The following is a 23,483-nucleotide window of genomic DNA, read 5'->3' as shown; positions in this document are numbered from 1 at the left end:
GATGTCGTTTAGATCCACTCGCAACGATCGCCGGTGTTAGCGGCTACTGGCTAAAAGCTAGCTGCCTTGGTTATTCGCCCAGATCGATCGGCCGGGAAGTGGGACCATTCGACCAGCACAAGTTTCTGGTCGGCTCCTAACAGTCGGCGATGACTTTTAAAGGCAGTGTAAATGAATCTGCCCACTTAATTTAAATGCTGACGGCCTGACACATTTAAAATTGCTACAATCCATTCGAACAAACCACAATCAGTCAAATGTGTGTGAGTTTTTTTTGTGTTTTTCAAACATTATTGAGTCGTTATCCTGAGTTACGGTAATCTGGATTTCAATTAGCCCATTTCAGCCTCAGACTGATGATATTTTCTCCCAAAATGGCGCCGCTCATAAATTGACGAATTTTTCAGTAAATTTTTATAAGACAAAATTACAGTGTTTAGACTAGTGGGAGCAAATAGAATATATTATTAATAATTTTTTTTAAACATACATCAATACATATGAGTATTCTAAATGTGCTGCTTACTGGAAGCGAGCACTGAAAACTCTGTTAGCTACCGCTAATCTGTGCTAATTAGCACTGCAGCTACTGCTTAGCTTTTGCCTTTAACATTCTTGACTTACTAAAAAGTTCAACAGAAGCCAAAACAACTAACGCGACTTATCCGTTCAACAGACGCTGAGATAAGGACAAAGTTGCAGGATGAAAAGAAGAAAGGAGTCCATCCGGGAGGACTGAAGAGAATGACAACATTAGCGAGCCGGCTTGTCAGCGGCAGTAGATCAGCGCATTTCTCAGGCTCTCCCTCCGTGATGTCACCGAAGAAGACGAGCGAAATAGCGGGAGGAGGGGGCTCGTAAAAGGCGGTAAACATGTCCTCCCCTGCCATACGACGAACCTCCTTCGGCGAGCGCCGTCTGACATTAGCCAGATCCTCGCCAGTGCCTCGCCAAGCCGCCCCGTTCCCATCGCGCGGCGGTGAAGAGTAGATTAGCGTGCGGCTAACGGGGAGGGCTACTGACACTCACTCAGTCAGCGCGTAAGTACGTCTTGCGGTGGTTTACCTCAGCTCACACGTGCGTCCCGACGGAGACCGCAGAGAAGCTGGTGGGAATGACATTTATGCGCAAGGTTGGATAAAAGGGGAATGTAAACAGACGTCACATGACGCTTCGTTATGGATGGCCGCCGGTGTGAGCGCTCGGGGGAAGTGTGGGAAGAAATTCGGGAGCTACTTTCGCTTTCTGTGTAATAAAGTACAACCACTTGTACAGGAGCAGCTTACGAGAGCTTAGTTCGGTCAGTTTTAGAGTTTTTTTTTTTTTAAGAGTTTTTCTTTTTTTAAGAGTTTTTTTTCTTCAGCTTTTAGGTAAACGATCTCAACAAGGGGTGTTATAGACATACGTAAAAGTGATGTGAACGACTGTGGGATGTGTTAATTTATTTATTTGAATATTATCGTAATGTAATAATGCCCAATTTGTTTTTTTTCTTTTATTTGTACAGTACATTATTTATTCTAATTGCATTATTTTGATAAACAAACTTCCCTAATTTAATAGCAAGTAGCATATTACGTAAAACTGTATTTTCAATTTAAAAAAAATAAGTTGTTTATATGTAAGTGTGAACTTAACAAAATGGTGCAGATGCTCTAATTCACACATTCCGAGTTACTCTGCCCATGACTTGCTCGCTAGCCTGGCCAAAGATTTGCCATTTTCAAGCAGCAACAGAAGAATAACCATCGCACAAAAGGTAAGCAGAGCTGCATTAGCTTCTGATAAGTGGTACATACTTAGGCAACACCGTGGTAGAGGGTATTTGTAATTTTGTGATGTGTCTGCAGTCTGCTACATGCACCACATCCACAGATCCGCTACACTCATTGACATGAAGTGCTGCCTCTACCAATGAAAATACAGTGGTAGCTCAACTTCCGAGTGATCCGAGGTTTTTGGGACATGAGCTGTCGCTTGTCTGATTTTTTTTGAAAGCAAAAATTGTTGTGGTGACAACAAACAAAAATGGTCCGCTAGCTTAATGCTAACATGCAATGCACTGTAGAAGGGCTAACAAAACTAGCATCAGTGTAACCACAGTTAGAACATACCAGACTACAACCAGGATTGGACTCCAGTCAATCACAGAATACAAAAAGAGACGGACAACTTTTCCCACTGACAGCAAGTGAGAAGTGAACCCACGCACGGATCCTGTGACGTCGTGTGACAGGGTAACCCGGCTGCCATTTGAAGGTATGGAAATGTGGTTTGCGTCATATTCATATGACATGCGTCCATTCACGCTTCAGCGTGCTCTTTGTGGTTTGCTGTCTTTAAACAGCTGTGAAATGCTCCCAAAGGACAAAAGTCATTCCAAGTATGCGATGCATTCACAGAAGATACAAAAGTATCTGTTTAACAATTTAGCGATGCATGGTTGTAGACGAGCTGGCAATTCGACGGAGGTTGACCTCACTTTGGAGAAGCGGACAGAATAACTTGTTTTTCATGATTTTGAAGCCCCATTCTATACTTGGGAACTTTTTTTTTTTAACTATTAAAATTTGGCATGTTTGTTAACAACACTCTTGTTTAAATTTACAAGCCATATTTTCACTTTACAGGTACTTTGTTAAAGGTTTCATGATAATGACAGCTTTCCCAAAAACATATAGATACGCTCTATTTTAAATATTACCAGTGTCCCAAAAACATATTTATACGTCTTTTATGTTTTTTTTTTTTTATATGCTAGAGCATACAGAAGGCTTTGATGCAGTTTATGACCTGAAGCGGTGGCTTAAAGCAATGGTAGAAATGACAAAATATGACCAGCAGGTGGCACCAGAGTATAAGAGATCAACCAGGGCCATGCTGCAAAAAGCTCTTTCCCCCACTCTTTTAAACAGATTTGTGAATAGTGATGAAACTTAGCTATATTCTAATGTTAATTGCTGCAAAACGGAAACAGATGAAATAAGAGACTAATCTTTCTTATAACAGAATATTCACCGTGAGCGAAGGGGGTTACTTCGGTGAAAATGGCTGGGAGTGAATAAGTGAATAAAGATAATTAGGCCTCTCCGCTAAAATACAAAATGTTGCGTAACAAGTGCCTGGCAACCATCGATGCTAACCGTTAGCGCATGAATAGCATTTCCCATGAGATGTTAGCGGTGGCACGTTCTCAAGGCAACAATGGCTGCTTGCTGCTGTGTTTCCCCCCCTAACAGAAGAATAACAAGAGACGTGCGCAGTGTATCTGTTGCAGCAGTCATAACTTACGCGGGATTACTTTTATTGCCCGGCGTGAAGCGCTCGCAGAGAGGAAAACAAGCTGCCGCTTGGCAGGGCGACGGCAAAGACGACGACGACGACGACGCCACCACGTGCAATCCTTTACTCTGAGAGCCTCTTAATGGCCTCTCCAGATTGGACCTTAATTAGCTGTTAATCATCTCGGCCTCATAACCGCGAGTGGAGACAGCGGGCTGGTGTGTGCATATATATATATATGTGTGTGTGACAAAATCCTTGTTGCGGTGAGGCCATTAGTGTGCCTGGCAGCCAAAGTGAGCCAAACAGCCCATTAAGTCCTTCACTCTTGCGTCTCTCCTCAGTGGCGCGCTCATCCCTCTCGCCGCGGTGCCAGCTGACACCCTCAAATGCCAGCGATCTGTCACGAGAGCCAGCCTGTCCGCCCACGCATCCGTACCTACACCTCATCCTTTGGCGCCATTTGGCCTTTCCTTTCTGCATTAAACCCACGACACCCTCGTTTAGGGTCCATCTCAAAATGCGATGAGGGTCTAAGTTTTTCAAATGGCTGCTTTTGTCATTCTTTGCTTTGAGATGCCATTTTTGAAAAGGGGGCCATATTTGAAGGGCTGTGCAATTAATCGAAATTCAATTACAATTTCAATTATTACACTCCACAATTACAAAATCAGCATCATCATTAAAAAAAAGATTAATACAATTTTTTTTGTTGTTTAAATTTATACGTTTGCACCTTTTTTAAATTTTAAAATAATTTAATAAATTTTGTTACATCCAAAAGAAACTTGCATAATTATAGTGTTTAAAATAATTTTATTTGTCTGAATAGTTTTTTATTGTTTTGTACCCAAAAATAAATGATCGTCCTACTGCAACATAAATAAATAAATATAGATGATTATAAATTCTGGTTGGTCCAAAATGAACTTAAATAATTGTAGTGTTTCTACTTTTTTTAATTGGTCTCAATATTTTTAAATGTAAAAACATTTTCTTGTCTTGTACCAATAAATAAATGATCGTTCTACTGCACAGTGCACAAGCTGCACTCCAACTTCAAGTTTTTGCCAGCATGAAAAAAAAAAATAATAATAATAAAATAAAAATAAAAATAATAATAAATATTATTCTAAATTCTGTTTGGTCCAAAAGGAACTTACATAATTATAGTGTTTCAATTTTTTTTTAATTGGTCTCAATATTTTTAAATGCTTAAATATTTTCTTGTTTTGTACCAAAAAAGAAATAATCGTGGTTTCAATTACTGCCCGAAATAATCGTGCTTATTACTTTTTCCATAATCAAGCAGCCCTAACGGAGGTTTTGAATTGGGTCCGCCTCCACACAAATTTAAGGAGATTAGCGTCATTCAAAGACAGCCATCTTGAAATTTACAGTAGGGGGAAGTTAACGATGGGATGCACAATCCACAAACGACAGAAGTGACAAATCCAGTAAAGCAGTCTGTGTTTGTACAGGCTTGATGTCATCAAGGCAGCTGCCAATTTGGGTTGCACGGACCACAAACTACACGAGTGACACGGCTTTAAAAGTCAAAACAAAAATAAGGCTGCTTTTTGAAAAAAACCCAATAATATAAAATGGAGGGAAAAAAATGACTAACTCAATGCAAGCACTTTTTGGGTTTGAGGCATGAATGGAAAAAGGCAACACAAAAAGCATGAAGATGGCAAAAAAAAAAAAAAAAAACGACATTGCATGATTAATGATCAAGCTCTGGTCATATTAACCGGCTGGTTAGCAGATGCCAGAGGCCTCAGACACTGAAAAGGCCTGCTCCAAGATGGCCACCGTCAGGAAATCACAATGCCTTTTTAAGTTACCATTCGAATGATGTCCCCCAGGGGAGATGATGATACCTCACGTCAGAAGCGAGCGGCGAAGCTTACCTGACGATTGATCCGCACAAATTCTTCGGGGGTTTTGGCCCAGGGGGGCAGCTCCACGTCCGAGACCGCCGCGCCGTCTTCCATCACTCCCAGGTTGTACGTGTTGGCGTTGACAAACATCTCGGGGAGGTAGTAGAACTCCGGAATCAGCTCCTGCACCGGAAACACCACGACGACATCTTAGAACAACTTGGCAACTTAGTGCTGCTGCCCGTCTGCCTGGTACGAGGTTCGAATTTGGTGGCAATTAGACACAATCTCTGAGACAAGTAAGGTTTATGAATGAAATGGCCAAATGGACCCAAAAAGACATCCTGTGTCCTTTCAGGGATGGTTTTTTGACTCTATTGTGGGATCAATTAACTTCTTTTTCCTCATTCTCGGCAAGCGGTTATGAAGGAAGAGGTGGGAGGGAGACAAAAGAGACACTGCAAACACGGATGCCTTTTGGTCCATTGTCCTAAAAAAAAAATAATAATAAAAAAATGGTGCGAGATGGTACTTATTAGCCCCAAGGACAAAATGAGTAGCACATGGGCCTTTTCTAAATAGAGCTCATCAGAGATGGGACACTGTGACTTACTAAGAATTAAAACAGAAAAATGGTGCGAGATGGTACTAATTAGCCCCAAGGACAAAATGAGTAGCACATGGGCCTTTTCTAAAAAAATGCAATCCGGTTATGACAGCAAGACGCGAGCCCTTCCCAAATGCTAACAAAGCGGAACCTGTAGCGTAATGAGCATAAACGCGGCCAGACAAAAGCCGCCCGCGGGGTTCCCGACGTGTGTTATTGTTGGAGGCCGTGCTTCTCCAATTAAGACGCCGTGATGAACCACGATGCCTCATTGCTTGGCCCGAACGCGTAAACAAGCGGGATGATTAAGGTGGAAGAACAAAAACTGTGCGCTGAACTGTGTACATTAAAAGAGATTACATTTCGCTTTTAATTTGTTTATCTGGCGAGGCTACTTTTAATGCTAAGCAAGGACACGGCTAGTCGTTTCAGACACAAAAAAAAAAGTTATATTCTTTCTTATATTAGTCCAAATGTCCACTAAACAAAGAAATCTCTGGGGTTGGTGAAGGACTCTGGTTGGTGGTGTCTGGTCGGTGCTGGATTTCACTTTCCTTTCCTTTCTTTGGTCCTTCCTCGGGTCTCCTGACGGCCTCACGACTCTGGCTGGAAGGGTTCGGTTTAGGTGAACGGTATGGGATTTTTTAAATACATTTTAGGTGAACTAATGAATACACACACACACACACACACACACACACACACACACACACACACACACACACACACACACACACACATTCTCACCAACATACAAAAATAAAAGAAAAAAAAAAGAGAGCAATGATGATGACATGTCAAATCGGTAAAATTACCGAATGAACAATACTGAGCTCTCCAGGGGAAAAAAACTAAAGAAAAAAAAAAGAAAAAAAAAAGAAGAAAAAAAAAAAGAAATCGACCTCACAGTTCCAATACTTTTGAAGGGTAGTGTATAAAATGTGCGACTTGATTTCCGAGCAACACAAACAAATGTCGACGAGCTCATCAGATGAGCAAGCAAACAAGAGCTCTAAAAACAACACGGCACTCCCTCTAACTTGTGAAATGTCTTCACTGTGCAAAAAGATGGCCTCAGACTAAAAAAGCTACCCCCCCTATTAACGAGACCCCCGGCTCGCGGGGGTTCACCGGCTGCTGTAAAAGTGCGCAGGGACACACACACACACACACACATTCACACACACACACACATTAGTGGCCCCTTTCCTCGGCCTGGTCAGAGGCCAGCCCCTCTGATCCCCAATCCTGTCCTGTCATGGGTCACTGCCCCATACCCCCCCCCCCACACACACACACACACACACTTTGCTTTGCCCCCCCCCTTTCCCCCTACCCTACCCTGCTGCACTTCCACTGTTGCTACCTCTAACCTCTGCAGGTTTCTCTGATGCCTCTAGGCTGAGGCTAGGGGTCAAGGGATTGGGGGGTCATGCTAGCGTCACCCAGGCTAGAGACGCGTTCAATGCGGGTGTTGTAGCCTATTATCACCCCCTCGCTCGCTCTCTTTTTCGAGAAGAAATAACACACTGGGGCTTTTTGCCCTTTGGCAGGGATGGCGGGCGTCCATGAATGGCTCGAATGCTAAAGCTAAATGGTATACTTAGCATGGTAAATTGAAACGTCTCTTCGCTAATTCCTCTTTGGCGTCGGGGAGTGAATGTGTGCGTCCGGGTGGAAAAAGTCGACGGATGTGTATTGAAAATATATGTGCTAAGAAATTTAAAAAAAAAAAAAAAAAAAAAGGCAATGTTTAGTCCGAGTGGTTTGATTCAGGTTAAGTTGAAGATGCGACATTTATTTGATACTTAGGTTTTGTTTTTATCTGAAAAACTGAAAAAAATAAAAAATAAAATAAATATATTTTTTAAATGACCAGGAGATACATGCTACTTTTCTTCACATTTAGGATAAAAAAAAATGAAATAAAAAATAAAACATGTCGTAGGGGTGTTTGAAAAAAAACAAAAATGTTTAATTAGTTAGTAGTCGGTAGTTAGTACATGATTTATTTAATTGTGACAATTTGGCATAAAATAAACAAAATTTCAGTTTGCGGGGGCGGGGGTCAAACTAAATTTGAAGCTGAATCATTTTTGTTGGAGAGTTTCGTATAATTTTGTTGTTGTTGACATCTGATATTAAAATCTTTTATTTCACCGGATAGAGTATTTAGCAAAAACTTGTTAATTTTTATGCATTTATCAGAAAAAAACAACACTCCTATTTTCGTTTCAGATGAAAAGAAAAAACAAAATATGCAACATTGAAACCCATAGAACAAGGTTTCAGCCTTTTTTTTTTTTTTTATCTCTTAGAAAACAAAACTCAAACATTTAAATAAAAATGTTTAAGTGACAAAAAGTAGACATTTTGATTTTCCCTCTCATTGGACAGTGATGATTTCTATATTTTTCTTGGGGGGTGGGGGGGGGGGGGGGTTGACAGCAAAAATATATTTGTTTGTGTTTCACAGAAAAAAACAATGTAGAGGTACTGGATTGTGATTGGACGACATTTCAATGTCATGATGCGGTCCAGATTGGCTTGTTGTTTTGATGTGATTTTGAGCCCCCTCGGTCTGATCCGCCTTGACGGGTCTGGACAGAGCGAGCAAAACGGCCGCTTTCGCAATCAAGTGCCGGCCTACTACGCTGTAACGCGATCCACATGTTTTATTGCCGAGGGGGGGGGGGGGGGCACTTGAGCGCAATCAAGCGTCAAAACCCCTCGACACCCCCCAAGCCCCCCAATTCGGTGACCCGGTGCCAAGAGACCCCGAGCTGGAAACGTTGCTTTGACATGGAACGTCGGACTGTAAATGTTTTAGGGGAGCAGTTAAATGTGAGCGAGGGCGACCCGGGCTGTTTTGGGGGGCACATGCAACAGTGCAGCAGATATTTTGAGGGGTGGGGGGGGGGGGGGGCTGGGAAAGATTGAAGTCCAGGTTATGGCCCGGCTGAATGGGAGACAGATGAGGATTAGTCTTCGGCTTTGATCACGAGACCGGGAAGCTTTCATTGCCACGGGACAGTAATTGCTAGTGACTGGCCATCGCTATTCTTCTTTTTTTCCTTCGCCGCTCTTCCTTGTCTTGAGGAATATTCCACGGCCTCGTTCACAGTTTGCACTGGAACGTCTCTCGGCGCCTACACTTGGGATTCAATCACACTAGAGGGGCAAGAATACATCACAAAGCTTGGGAGCACCTCGAGACCTCAATTCAGCAGACATAAATGACCACAAATAAACCCCCAAAAATGCAGGTTTCTTATACTCTTAGATTTCGATTTTTTTTTTACCTTGACATCGGACGTGTCTCTCTGGCAGTTCCTCCAGGCGCGCGACACTGACGAGAAAGTGCGATCGGCGTGGTCAAACTTGCCTCCTTGGAAGTTTAGGAAGAATGTGGTAAAAGGCTCCTGAGGATTACAGAAAAAACGGATATCGATCAGAGATCAGAGTTCAATTGAACATATCATTTTCAATATAATACTAAAATAACGTTTCATAACTGTCAGATCATTTCCTGTAGTGAAGATGTTTTCGATACTATTACAAACCATGTATCAATTGAAGAACACAAAAATTAACCATATTCATTACATCACTATGATGTAGGATATAATATTACGATTTCATTGATTTTTTTTTAGCACATAAGGAATGGTTGTAATTCCTTTTTTTTTTTTCCCTGGAGAGCTCAGTATTGTTCATTCGGTAATTTTACTGATTTGGCATGTCATCATCATCATTACTCTCTTTTTTTTTTTGTATGTGGGTGAGTATGTGTATGTGCGTGTGTACGTGCGTGCGAGTGTGTGTGTGTGTGTGTATTCATTAGTTCACCTAAAACCTATTAAAAAATCCCATCCCGGTCACCTAAACCGAACACTTCCAGCCAGAGTCGTGAGGCCGTCAGGAGACCCGAGGAAGGACCAAAGAAAGGAATGGTTGTAATTCCTGATACTTTTTAATTACCTTTGATTGTTTGTTGACGACGCGCTAGCAAGACAAAAATGTTTCTAGAGACGCTAATGCTGCTAAATTTAATGGGGCAACTAACTGTCCCCCCATCTTTGACTCAAAATGCATCGTGTCAACAGATAGACCTGATCACATTGATGTGAGATACAAACAAGCAAAGCAAAAGAAACGAGAAGTTGAATTCTCTCTCTCATTAATCTGCAATTACGAGCGCAGCTATCGAATGATATCGGAAAAACAAAAACAAAAAAAAGATTTTGAATTCATACACAGTAGCAAATCAAAGCATCCTCGCCATCCACACTGTAGTATCTGCACCTTTGAATGTGTGTGTCTTGAAAAGGCGGGGCCCTGGCCTGGTGAGTGACGTGGGAGTCAGCGAATGAGAGGTTATTTATTCCAATTTATTTATTCCGACGCGAGTCTACTCCGATTGTGCTGTGACCTTTTTGTGATCGAATTCTTTGCAGCTCTATTACATACGTTACAATTCAAAATTGTGATTCGAGTCATTCGACCCTCCTTTTAATGTATTCCGGCTTGTAACAAACATTACAGTATCCCAGAGAGCCTCTAAATCCAATAAAGCCACACGAGTGATGCATTTCTAATCATGTATAATCTTGTTAGGACAGATCAATCGCGGTCTCACTGGCCCGACCGACCCCCCCGAGTGAAATGCCCGCCTTCTACCTCAACACGACCACCGCCAACCACTAGACTAACAAGTCATTTATACAATATATGAGAGGGTCGAATGTGGGACATTAATAGGCATTGGAGAGTTTTAAGGTGAGGCCGAAGCGGTAAAGCGGCCTTAGCGTAAGCCTGCTAATGATGCTCGTGGATCAATGCTGCAGCTCTACTGGGACCGGCTGACAATGGTGAGCTAGTGGCGCAATAACATACAAAGGGGGAGGGAGGGAAAAAAAACAAAAACTTAGTAACCTCCCGATCCCTGGAGGGCAGTACGGCCAGATTGATGGCATCCACTCAACAGAGACAATATTGCAGGGTGCGCCGAGTCTCTTAAAAACTAATCTCAACCAGAAGCCATATTTGATTGCAGCGTGGCGGGCTAGCAGGCTAGCTGTATTTGGCAAACATTTAATGAGAAACAATAAACCAGTAATGCATTATTTTTCATATAGATGATGTCATAAGTTTTAAGGGATCGGTAAGTTGCCTAAGGGTTCATAATGTTCGCTAATCCTTTTCAGGTGTTCTGAAATAGCATTAAGCTAGCAGACATTTATAGGGAAAAGTTATATGGTTTGGCTAAATACATAGCATGGAATACTTTTATGGAATAGTTTGCTTTTATAGTAAACATGAACTGGGAGTTGCAATAAACTTTTTGGTTCTCTAGCTGCCAAACTGCTGCTTATAGTGTTGGGTTTGTTGCCACTATGGTTAGCGCTCCTAACTAAAAAAATTTTACTTGCAGCTGAAGACAAAAACACAATAAAGTGGTGTCTATGTGAGATGTACTGACCATGCGCAGGAGCCACATGAGGGTGAAGCTGGAGGTGGAGTAGTGCGTGCCGTAGTGGAACTTTGGCACCTGGTCGTCGTCCCACGACTCGTAGCGGTCGGAGAAGAAGGCGGCCCGCTTGGGGTTGAGAGCGCCGATGGGCTGTGGAGGGATTTCATATGAGTCGTATTTGCATTAATAGCTCAATAATAGCACTTGAGTAACCCTGTATTGTGTAGAGGGAAAAAAAGTCATATTAATTTGCCATCAGTCTGAGAATAGCAGCAGCCCTTTGTCTGGTGGCTGTTATTTAAATCCTCATTTATAGAAATCACTTTCAGGATGCTTCGATTTTTATTAGTCCTCTGCTGGTTGCACCTCATTCTCTAACCCCCCCTTAATCCATCACATACACACAAACATAGCGGATCAATGCTAATGGAATGATGGCCTTTTGAGGATGAGGGCCTAGCGGGGTGCGAATCAATGGCATCTCTTTCATATCATAGGCCGCCTGTCACTGGGAGACTCACGCCGGACCCGGAGTATCGATTTGCGTTTCGGCTACTGTTGTGTGTGGGTGTAATGGGGCATGCGTGTCTGTGTGGGTGCCATGTTTGGTAAAAGTGGGTCGGTAGAGGGTGCGGGGAATATTCAGAGAAAAAAAGAAAAGCAAATTTGCCACTTTATAAAGTCGATAAAAGTGGCAAATTTGCGAGAAAAAAATCAGTAAATTTCTGGACTTTATAAAGTGGGAAATTTGCCACTTTATAAAGTGCCAAATTAGCGAAAAAAAAAGCTGAATTTGTGACTTTAGAAAGTGGCAAATTAGTGAGAGAAAAAAAACTCGTGAATTTGTGACTTTATAAAGTGGCAAATTTGCTATTTTATGAAGTGGCAAATTTGCGAGAAAAAAACCTGGCAAAAAAAACCAAACCAAAAAAAATGACTTAATATGCGACTTTATATATAAAGTGGCAAATTTGCTATTTTATAAAGTGGCAAATCTCTGACTTTATAAAGTATCAAATTTGCGATTTTATGAAGTGGCAATTTTCGAGAACATTTTTCGGAAATTTGCGAGTTTATAAAGTGGCAAATTTCTGACTATAAAGTGACAAATTTGCGATTTTATAAAATGGCAAATTTGCGAGAAAAAAATGACTTAATATGCGACTTTATATATAAAGTGGCAAATTTGCGATTTTATGAAGTGGCAAATTTCTGACCATAAAGTGACAGATTTGTGATTTTATAAAATGGCAAATTTGCGAGAAAAAAAAAACTCGTAAATTTGCGACTTTAGAAAGTGGCAAATTTGCGATTTTATAAAGTGGCAAATTTGCGATTTTATAAAGTGGCAAATTTGCAAGAAAAAAACTCGTAAATTTGCGACTTTAGAAAGTGGCAAATTTGCGATTTTATAAAGTGGCAATTTTGCAAGAAAAAAACTCGTAAATATGCGACTTTAGGAAGTGGCAAATTTGTACTTGTGTGGATTTACAGAGTGCCACCGTAGTGCTCTACAGCTCCGAGTTGACAGTGATACACTGTGGCTTCCTCGGGGGTGGGGGTTTTCCGGGGTGAGGGGTGAGTACACATGGTGAATTATACATCACAGCCATTGCTCTGATTTATAACCCTAATAACAGCCGACTCATTAAAAAAAGAAAAGGCTTGAAGGAGGCATATAAAATAAGAAATAGTGAAAGCGCCACGGTGACATCGCGCCAGTGCACGTGCGCGGGCCGGCCAGACGTCGTTAATGCTGTAAATTATAGTGGGCGGGTTGGCGAGGCGGGGGGGGGGGGGGGGCTCTGGTGCGGCGCTTACAGTACGTACAGCAGCGAGGTGCTTCGCGAGGGGCGGAGAGCACCTTCCGCCGGCTACAAATTGGCCCAATATGTCACCAGGACCAAGACGAGAGGTTTAGATAAACGAGCCAATAGCACACTTCTAATTAGATCGGAGAGTTAGCCAAAGGATGCTAACACGCGGCAGTCGTAATGAGATGAACACCTGCTGATTAATCCGCAAAGAATTAGTTGGAGTAATTAAAGGGAAAAAACGATTTGTGTGAAAAATCTTGCAGACCATAGATTGCTTTTTCAATCCCAGAGCAGAATAGCGACGTATTCATGATTGTTTAAGACCTAGCGGAGGTTTAATTATTAGTTTCCTTTAATGTGGTCAATCCTTGAAAACGATGATCAAATTCTGCGACCAAATAGTCTGTCAGTCGCTCATTTTGCCGTCGGAAAAATTTGTCAAAGTACAAGCTCTGGAATTTTTGCCCAAAATGGCCGCTTCAACTCAAAATGCCCGACTTCCTGTTGAATTTGGGGCATAGGTCGTTCCAAAATTTCGATGCTTCTTTATCACGGAATTCCACACCTAAACAGCTGCTTAAAACAACAATGGCTGACTTCCTGTGGAATTTTGGGTATGGATCCTTGAGACTTTTTTTGTGCGTCCCATTATGACAGACATGTCCACCCAATTTCACATCAATCAATGACACTAATGTCAGGGGCTTATATTTTCTTTTCTTTTTTTTTCTTGAGAGCTCAGTATTGTTCATTCGGTAATTTTACCGATTCGACATATCACCCCCCCCCCCAAAAAAAAAAAAGGACGCTTAGATTTTCTAACTTTCCACTGCTTTGAACAAAAATTGACAACTTCCTGTTCAATTTTGGGCATGGGTCCGAGAGACTTTTTTTGTGCGTCCAGTTATGAAATTTGAAATCTGCCCAATTTTGCACTCATCATTGACATTTTTTTTCTTTTTTTTTTTTCTTTCGGTCCGTGCCTCTTTATCAAACAAAATGGCCGATTTCCTGTTCAATTTGCGGTATGGGTCTTTGAGAGACTTTGATGTGCCATAGACATGTCCGCCATATTTGCTGTTAATCAGTGAAATTTGTGGTGGTTGTTTCCCACTTTCAAGGGCTGCAACTTGGTGAGTCTAGACATTTTTTTTGTGTTTCAGCTCATGAGTGATAAAGGAAAATGGCTGGCTGATAATTTGTCCCTCCCAAGCGCTTTGAGCCATAAATCAGAAAAGGTCTTTGTGTTTCTGTATATTGCAGCGATTGCAACAGTGAAAATGGTTGTAGGGGAGGCGCCTGGGGGGATAAACATATGGGCCACGCATGCTTCAAAATCAATACGCTATTAGCTTATGCGGCTACGAGGAGTCCGATATAGCGCAAGGCGGCGCTCGATAACGCCTCGCTACTTCTGTTGCAATGCCATCACAAAAAAAAAAAAACACCAAAAAAAAACACATGAAGTCAGTTCCAGCGTGTGCTTATCGAGACTACAACGTTATCTCGGAGGAGGGAAAGGGGGGGGGGGAGCGTTTGATGTCAGCTGGAGGTTAGAGTTTATGATAAGAAAGCCCCCCGGGGTCGCGGCAGGGGGGGGACATAAATTGCGTGTGGCCTCTTTTGCGCCGACGGACGATGACAGTGTGTGACGCGTCGAAGCGCGCGTTCACGCCAGTTTGGCTCCTCAATGTCACGGCGGGGAGCGCCTGTCACACGAGTCGTTTTTCTGGACAAGACCGCTGCCGACGTGACGCGTGAAGACGGTGAGAAAGATGCTGAGGTGAGAGAACGACTGGGGAAAAGGACACAGAGTGTCTTCAGGGGCTCACTTTTTTTTTTTCTTCTTTTTTTTTTTACACCAAGTATCTAATACAAAAATATTCAGGACTATTAGGGCTGCTTGATTATGAAGAAAATATTCATCAAGATTATTTTGGTAATAATTGAAATCATTTATTTTTTGGTACAAAACAAGAAAATGTTTAAATGTAAAAAAATATTAAGATAAATAAAATTCTTTGAAACGCTATATTTATGCAAGTTCCTTTTGGATGAAAAAAATGTATTAAATTATTTTTAATTTAATTATACATTTTAAAATGTAAAAAAAGGTGCAAATGTATAAATGTAAACAATTTAAAAAATATATTAATATTTTCTTTTTTATGATTATGCTGATTTTGTCATTAAGGAGTGTAATAATTGAAATTGTATTGACTTTTGATTAATTGCACAGCCCTAAGTACAGTTTATTCAATATTAATGTAAGCCACTGTAACATAATCCAAGTAATATGATGGATGGATGGAACCAATGTTGGGGGTAATAGCAATAAAGAAGAAACAAAGGCCTGGATGTGCTTTGAAATGTAGCAACAATAAAACAGCAACACAGACGAGCACACATGATTGTGGGAGTAAAAATGGAGAGGGGGGGGGGCTGGATTGAAGAGGGGGTCGGGGGGGGGGGTCTGCTGGCCTTTTGCGCACACACTGCAGTCTGCCACGCTCCAGCGATCGTACGCTGATACCACATGTATGTCGACACCATGAATAAAACACAAGTCACACGCGTCTATTAGCGCTCCACTCGAGTCCTGCGCGCTGCCGTTGTTTTGTCACATTTCAGTAATGTGACGCCGCATAACGGAATCATGCGGCTTCCCATAGGGAAGAAGAAGATGAAGAAGGAGAAGAGAGCTCTCCACGGAGGAGCAGATTGAAAGTGAGGATTGTGGAGAGTGCCAAGAGACGAGACGTCCCCGCTGCTTCTGGCAGTCCAGCAAGGGAATGATTGTATTGATTTATGATTTGTATTTCGTATTGTGCGACACAAAAAGTGCCTGCTATCAAGTCTACATGTTTCTGATCGGGGCGGATTTGTGCACATTTTCTATTGGGAGTTTGTTAGTGGTCCCAAAAAGGCTGCTTGAAACCAAGATGGCGGCCTTCCTGTTCAAATGTAGGTACGGGTCCTTGAGACTTTATTGTGCGTTCTGTTATGATAAACATATATACCAAATTTTGTTGTTTTTATCTGTGAAATTCGCCTTTTTTTATGGCTTATCTTCAAATTGAATATCAAGCTTTGATTCCACGGTTCTGATCATATTAGGTGGCACAGATTTTTAAAGATGTAAAAAAAAAAAAAAAAAACTTTTTCTGCAATTACCTGCGTCTGATTAGGGTTAACTTGGTACGAGCCCTGGCATTTGGCACAAAATGGATGATTTAAACCAGAATGAATGTTTGCCTCTTTATATTCAGCCACGGACCCTTGAGACTTTTTTTTGTGTGTCCTGTTATGATATTCATGCCCACCATATTTTGTGTCAATCGGTAAAACTGTATTTAAAATGGGCAGTGATGTTTTTTCCTGTCTCTTTTCAGGTCACAGTTAAATATTTTCAAACTGCTTAAAAAAAATAAAAAGTTATCACTTTGATAGTATAAGAGCCAGAACGGAGACTGGACATATTGTACTACAATGAAAAATGAATTTCCACAAGTTTGCACCCGACTACTGGCTTATATTTGCAGTGTCTTACCTTGGACAAATCTCTAAAGTTGCTTGGCAGTGTCAGGTCTAGTTTGTCTGCTTCGTAATTTGTGATGATCCAGGGGAAGACGGGGTACTGGTTCAGGTCGTTGTAGGTCCGGCCTGGTGAAAGACAAGTGAGGTGAGGACGGGATGTATTGAAAAAAAAAAAAAAAAAAAAAGAAGAACTGGAAGATGCCGAAATGGGGACGCACCGGAGATGGTGTTGAGGAAGATGAGATACTCGAAGTTGGAAATCTCGCGACGTTGCCAACGTTGAGTCATGTTGGACGCCTTGAAAAGCTGCTTTGGTGTGGCCAGGGAGATACGCCTAAAAAGCAATGCATTGTTATTGTATGAATGGGAAACATCATTGAAATTCTTACCATGCTAAAAGCTTGCATGCTAACAGAGAATTCTAACAATTTATGAGGACCATATTGTTAATTGTGGAACATCTCTGAGATGGTACAATGCTAACATGCTATGCAATGCTAACATAGATCAAGATAGCAACCTGAATAAACAAATCACAGCTTGATGAAGATTCTTTAACTTGCTCTTTTGTCTGGAACTATTTTTTAAAAAGAATAGATAAAATGCTAACAGTGGATATGCTTAATTACATTTGCAAGTCAGTTTCCTTACGTCTTGCCATGTAGCCAGGATTGTATTTAGTGAGATTTGCTAACATGCTAAATGTGGAACATCTCTGAGATGGTACAATGCTAACATGCTATGCAATGCTAACATAGATCAAGATAGCAACCTGAATAAACAAATCACAGCTTGATGAAGATTCTTTAACTTGCTCTTTTGTCGGGAACTATTTTTTAAAAAGAATAGATAAAATGCTAACAGTGGATATGCTAAATTACATTTGCAAGTCAGTTTCCTTACGTCTTGCCATGTAGCCAGGATTGTATTTAGTGAGATTTGCTAACATGCTAAATGTGGGTAAGCTAACATATAGCAAGCTAGCAATCCAAGTAGAGAAAGCCCAAAAGCTGATTGCTAAAAATGTATCATCTTGACCAGCTATTTCTAAAGAGAACTGCTAAAATGCTAACAGTTTTTGTGTGCTAATTTTTAGTGCTCTAAATAGCGGTGTCAGGGTTCAACAATGTCCAACACAATCAAAAAAAGATGTGTGTCTCATTTAGGATAAATGTGCTGTTAAAAATCGACATATTTGGCGTATTCTTCCATAAAATCTAAACAATAAGGGCCACAATCTCACGGAATAGACACGCTTGTTTTGGCCATTTTATTGCGCATAATGACAGCGTCATCGTTAAAGAAATTCAAACAAAGAAGAAAACGTCCGTCTTCTTCATGGACAGTGTGCTGCTAAAATATCTCAAGTATTTGATGCACGCCAGAAAATATAAACACAACAGTTCAGCTCAGTCTCACTCTACCCGTTCTACAATAGTGTCACACGAGACTCACAATTTCTAGTTACATTAGCGCTCTGCTTTACAGAACAAAACACATTGGGGAGAAAGAAAAAAAAACAAAAAAAAAAACAGGCCTGCGGGCTGTATTTGACTCTTGCGACAAATATGCAGAGCTTCGGCAGTTAAGTAGACAAATATGCAATAAATTGGGCTGAAGAAGCACACACACACACACATGTGCGCACAAACACACACACAGACCTACTACATGTGGCGGGACAAAAACAAATGAGCCCCAATCCAATTAAAACAAAAGGGGAATGATGGAATAAATCACTGTCATGGCGGTGATTACCGCCATTAGGCTTCTTGAAAGTGAAAATATGAACCCAATTGCACCACAAGACCTTTTTTTTTTTATATATTAAATAATGTACATTGCGCATACATGATTGCGTTCTGTTACACGTGGTGACAAGCAGAAGCGTGTATTATAGAATGCAATGGAACTATTGTGCGTGTGAATGTGCATTGTTGGCTACGTGAGCTGCTGTGTCGAAGGTCAATGAGGCAAAGTGACCCTGCTCGGTCTGCAAACTAACCTGATTAATGGACCTGAAGACACACACACAAACACACACAAACACAAACACGCGGACACTCACGTTACTGCTACTACCATGACCACACAATCATCACTCAATGCACTCGTATTTATTGAATAATTACACAGCCTGAACGTATTAATTCATTTTTTCATCCCTGCGTTACTTTCCTGGTGGAACATTTTTTAATGGCTTATTTATTTATTTACTATAGCTTTATTTTATTTATTTTATTCTTTTATTTTCATTGAATTAACAGTAATTACAATTTTTATTTTATTTTTAACCCTGGAGAACCCAAGAATCCTTTTCTTCTTTGGAAAATTATGAATTATACATTAAATGGCTGCTATAAATTCACTGAACACCAAAATATATGTTTTTTTCAATTTTAACCCTTTATTCCCTAATTTAGTATTAGGGCGAAATTTGACCCTTTTGGGATTTAGGGGTATCATTTCGAAAAATCTGAAAAACAATAACTGTCAGTCAACTATTTAGAATTTAAGAAAATAATCAATCAAATACACAGCTACATTGAACAATATAATTTTTTTGTTTTATTTGTTGCATTTTAGAACTGGATTTTGAATGTACAAACATACTTTGGCCAATGGAAACAAAAACACAGGGAGAAAATCACTGCTGGAAAAAAAAATAAAGGTCTTTGTTATTTGAGTAGCAGAATTTATAGGGGCCAAATTTGACCCCGTGGGTTCTCCAGGGTTAAGTTACTTTTTTTATTATTATAATTATTACAAGTATTTTAGAAAATAATTGTTTCAATAAAAAAACGGGACAAAAATAGTCAATTTTACAAAAGACTTAATACACTCTTGATATATTGTTAATCTAAAAAATGAATTTTAATAGGAGTACATCAATGATAACAAATATGTAACATACTGACTTAATGACTTTCTTCCGGCTTTTGATTGGCAAAGTGAACAAAAGCAGAACAGTTGTGGCTTTGGAATGGAAATCACATTTTAAAGTGTGCGTAAATCAGTGGCCTATTTGTACTTTTAGTGTAGATTTGTGTGTATTGACTAACCTGGTTTGTGGGAGGCCAAAGTTGGTGCCAAGGCCGACGCGGGGAAGACTGTGGACCACCTTCTTGGCGGTGGCGGCATCGGGGAAGTTGAACATGATGGCGGCTGTGGCAAGATATCAGCAAATATTCCTTTTTAAAAAGTTTCTATTGAATATCAATGCCCCAATTCACATTTAGTTTGTTGGGTCCATTATTTTGTAAAAAGAAGCAGATGATTTCTTTTCTGCCTTCTCTGAGCATTCAACCAAACCACAGAAGTGTCATGCGAAAGTTCACTAGCTTAATGCTAACTCATGATGTGAAACGCCATAGAGGGGCTAACGTAGCTAGCATCTGTAGTAGTTCGTTATAAACCCTTTAAACTAATACTCATCTTGTCTGTGATAATTATTATTCATGTTTCATCATCAAATCTACATTTATTACTTCATTGTATGTATATATTTAAATACACACACGAATTCTTCACATTCTATTTAGATTTTTTTTTTTAAATACATAGCATTACAGAATGCTATTTTATCAAAGAAATTGTTGGCATGCTTTTGAGGGGCTAACGTAGCTAGCATCTGTAGTAGTTAGTTATAAACCCTTTAAACTAATACTCATCTTGTCTGTGATAATTATTGTTCATGTTTCATCATCAAATCTACATTTATTACTTCATTGTATGTATATATTTAAATACACACACGAATTCTTCACATTCTATTTAGATTTTTTTTTTTAAATACATAGCATTACAGAATGCTATTTTATCGAAGAAATTGTTGGCATGCTTTTGAGGGGCTAACGTAGCTAGCATCTGTAGTAGTTAATTATAAACCCTTTAAACTAATACTCATCTTGTCTGTGATAATTATTGTTCATGTTTCATCATCAAATCTACATTTATTACTTCATTGTATGTATATATTTAAATACACACACAAATTCTTCACATTCTATTTAGATTATTATTTTTTTTTAAATACATAGCATTACAGAATGCTATTTTATCGAATAAATTGTTGGCATGCTTTTGAGGGGCTGTAACGGATTAACGGCATTTCCAATCATTTCAATGGGGAAAGTTGATTTGAGTTATGAGCATGGTAACGGAACGAATCAAACCGGTCAAGGTGCCATGGTATCATATTCGATTGAGGTGCTGTGGCCTTACTTCTGTTGGCCATGAAGATCTCCAGGGCGGTGTTCTGCAGGAGGTAACGTCTGGAGAAGATCGCCCGGATCTCTGAGAACAGCCATTTGCCATGAAGACCTTCCGTGTATGATAAAATCTGCGGAAATAAATAAATACAAATTCAACTCAAATCAAAGAAGAGCTATAAAATAGGACCACACAGGAGATTCTTCAGCAAGGCTAGCGCGAGGGTCTCGGGCCAGTTCATTTTTCACCTTCCAGTCTGAGTAGCACGATTAATGTCTTTTATTGATCAGCCTCCATGAAAAAGAGATTCCTTTAGCGCTAAAATGGCGGCTATTTAGTGCGCTGAAAGATGACTTATTGCAAGTGGTGAGGGAGGGGCAACTTCTCGGGAGAAAGACAGGACACCTTGTTAGTTACGCCAATGTTGGGAAGATTTTTTTTGGGGGGGGGAATGAAAATTTTTCCAAACTGATGACTTTACTGTTACTTTCCACTTGCATCAGGGTCAAGTGGATCCAGCAGATGAAAAACGCCAACATGACTTTTTGCATGCAAATGAACACTGTTTGTCTGGAAAAGAGTGTTAATAAGCGCCGATAGAATATCTGCTGCTGCTGCTTGTGTTGTCTCGGGCAGCTTGTCCCAGCCACTAATCCACATTTAATTGAACTCCAGAGACTTTGAAGTGAGTCTGCGGTATTCCTGGGAGAGAAGGCCCAAGCGGTGGCTGTCCTCAGCTGGTCTCCTCCGCCTCGGCCGGCCTTCTAATGAGCTCCTTTACGCTCAACCGCCAGCTCGCCTCAGCTCACTAGCGCACATTTGAATATGTGCGATGAATAATAACACTTGCTAGAAGAAGCGCTTTGTGACAGCTCATGCATTTTTTGTATTTTTTTATTTTTTTTTTACCATTGCAGACACCTTTGAAGCAAAAAGGGCTTGTTAACAAAGCAGCGCTAAGTAGAGGAGTAGCGCGTCTAAATGCTGGAATTAGCAGCAGCGTGGAGGGGGGTCACGTCAGCCATGTTGACAGCCATCAGAAATTGTGACGCTCACACCCGCCGCGGTTTGACCCCAACCTCACTTTCCTTTGGAAAATTACGGCTAAAAAAAGGCGTCAACCCAGCAGTAGCAGTAGAGAGTTCGTTAAAGATGAACTCATTCACTGCCATTGACGGTTATAGACGTAAAAAATTAATTTGAGCTATTTCTATTAGTTTGACATTTTTTCCCACTTTTGTTTACAAGAGTATCAAATCTTAGAATTCTTCTATTGTACATTTAGAACAGATATAAAATTTGTGATTAATCGTGAGTTAACTGGTATAGTCATGCGATTAATTCCGATTAAAATTTTTAATCGCCCGACAGCCCTAATTTTTAGTAATCTTTTCTTTTCTCTTCTTTTAAATCGCGTCAGGCGATTAATTTTTTTAAATTTGTAATTAATCGCATGATTTCAATAGTTAACTCATTAACTCATTCACTGCCATTGACGGTTATAGACGTCAAATATTCATTTGAACTATTTCTGTTAGCTTAACATTTTTTTACCCTTTTGTTAACAAGTGTATGAAAACCTACAATTTTTTAATCGTACTTTTAGAACCGATATAAAATTTGTGATTAATCATGAGTTAACTCATGAAGTCATGCAATTAATTACGATTAAAAAATGTAATCGCCTGACACTCCTAATTTTTAATAATCTTTTTTTTTTTAATCGCATCAGGCGATTACATTTTTTAATTGTAATTAATCACATGACTTCAATAGTTAACTTCCGATTAATCATAAATTTTATATCTGTTCTAGATGTACAATTTTTTTTTTTCTAGGTTTTCATACTCTTGTTAACAAAAGTGGAAAAAAATTTAAACTAATAGAAATAGTTTAAATGAATTTTTGACGTCTATAGCCGTCAATGGCAGTGAATGAGTTAATCACACATTTTATATCTGTTCTAAATGTACAATATTTGTTTCCTAGGATTTCATACTCTTGTTAATAAAAGTGTTAAAAATGTTAAACTAATAGAAATAGTTCAAATGAATTTTTGACGTCTGTAGACGTCAATGGCAGTGATTGAGTTAATTAAGGAGAAGCTACACTACAAAAACTGGCAAAAAAAAACAAAACAATGAAATGAGGGATATATTTATTTTAAGCAAACATACTGTATCTGTCAAAGGAATATGAAAATTTAACTTGGCAAAAAAACAAGTAAATATACTAAGCCTAAAAAAAAAAACTACAATTTCTTAAAATTTGTGGAGAGAAGCTCAAGTAACCCATTACCAGTAATAACATCACAAAATTTTACTCAACTTATGTGAAAAGAATTTTGGCGGCGTGGCTCGGTGGTAGAGTGGTGATCTCCCAACCCAGAGGTTGTGGGTTCGATCCCATGCCATTGTGACCACGTGGAAGTATCCTTGAGCAAGATACTGTTGCTGCATCATCAGTAGGCGAATGAGTTGGTGTTTTAATTTCAACCTTAGTTGGGTTGGCATTCACTCCATAGACCGAACTATTTGTGTCGAAACCTTACAAATATCGCACCCTAATGCTAATCGCTAACAAGTCAACGAGCTGGCTAAATGATATGAAGGAATCGAGTGGAACCACATCGCAGTAAAGAAGAAAAAACGAATAAGAAGGCTAAAAAAAAA

The 23,483-nt window shown here is 40.0% G+C and overlaps 1 protein-coding gene across 10 annotated transcripts in view; it reads right to left on the bottom strand.

The window, feature by feature from the left end:
* The window catches only part of lrba (LPS-responsive vesicle trafficking, beach and anchor containing), a 218,242-nt gene that overhangs the window by 42,984 nt on the left and 151,775 nt on the right, over nucleotides 1–23,483 (bottom strand). For all 10 annotated transcript variants that reach the window (XM_077569992.1, XM_077569995.1, XM_077569997.1 and 7 more), the window contains 7 exons: nucleotides 20,824–20,941; nucleotides 19,662–19,764; nucleotides 16,818–16,933; nucleotides 16,613–16,725; nucleotides 11,255–11,395; nucleotides 9,075–9,194; nucleotides 5,196–5,348 (listed from right to left, as the gene is read on the bottom strand). In XM_077569992.1, the coding sequence (XP_077426118.1) occupies nucleotides 5,196–5,348; nucleotides 9,075–9,194; nucleotides 11,255–11,395; nucleotides 16,613–16,725; nucleotides 16,818–16,933; nucleotides 19,662–19,764; nucleotides 20,824–20,941 (864 nt within the window). The remainder of the gene's footprint in view (nucleotides 1–5,195; nucleotides 5,349–9,074; nucleotides 9,195–11,254; nucleotides 11,396–16,612; nucleotides 16,726–16,817; nucleotides 16,934–19,661; nucleotides 19,765–20,823; nucleotides 20,942–23,483) is intronic.

This window comes from Vanacampus margaritifer, chromosome 7, assembly GCF_051991255.1.
Source record: "Vanacampus margaritifer isolate UIUO_Vmar chromosome 7, RoL_Vmar_1.0, whole genome shotgun sequence".
NCBI classification, from domain to species: Eukaryota; Metazoa; Chordata; class Actinopteri; order Syngnathiformes; family Syngnathidae; genus Vanacampus; species Vanacampus margaritifer.
The sequence above is the reverse complement of the archived record's forward strand: the minus strand, read 5'-3'. Positions and strand labels throughout refer to the sequence as shown.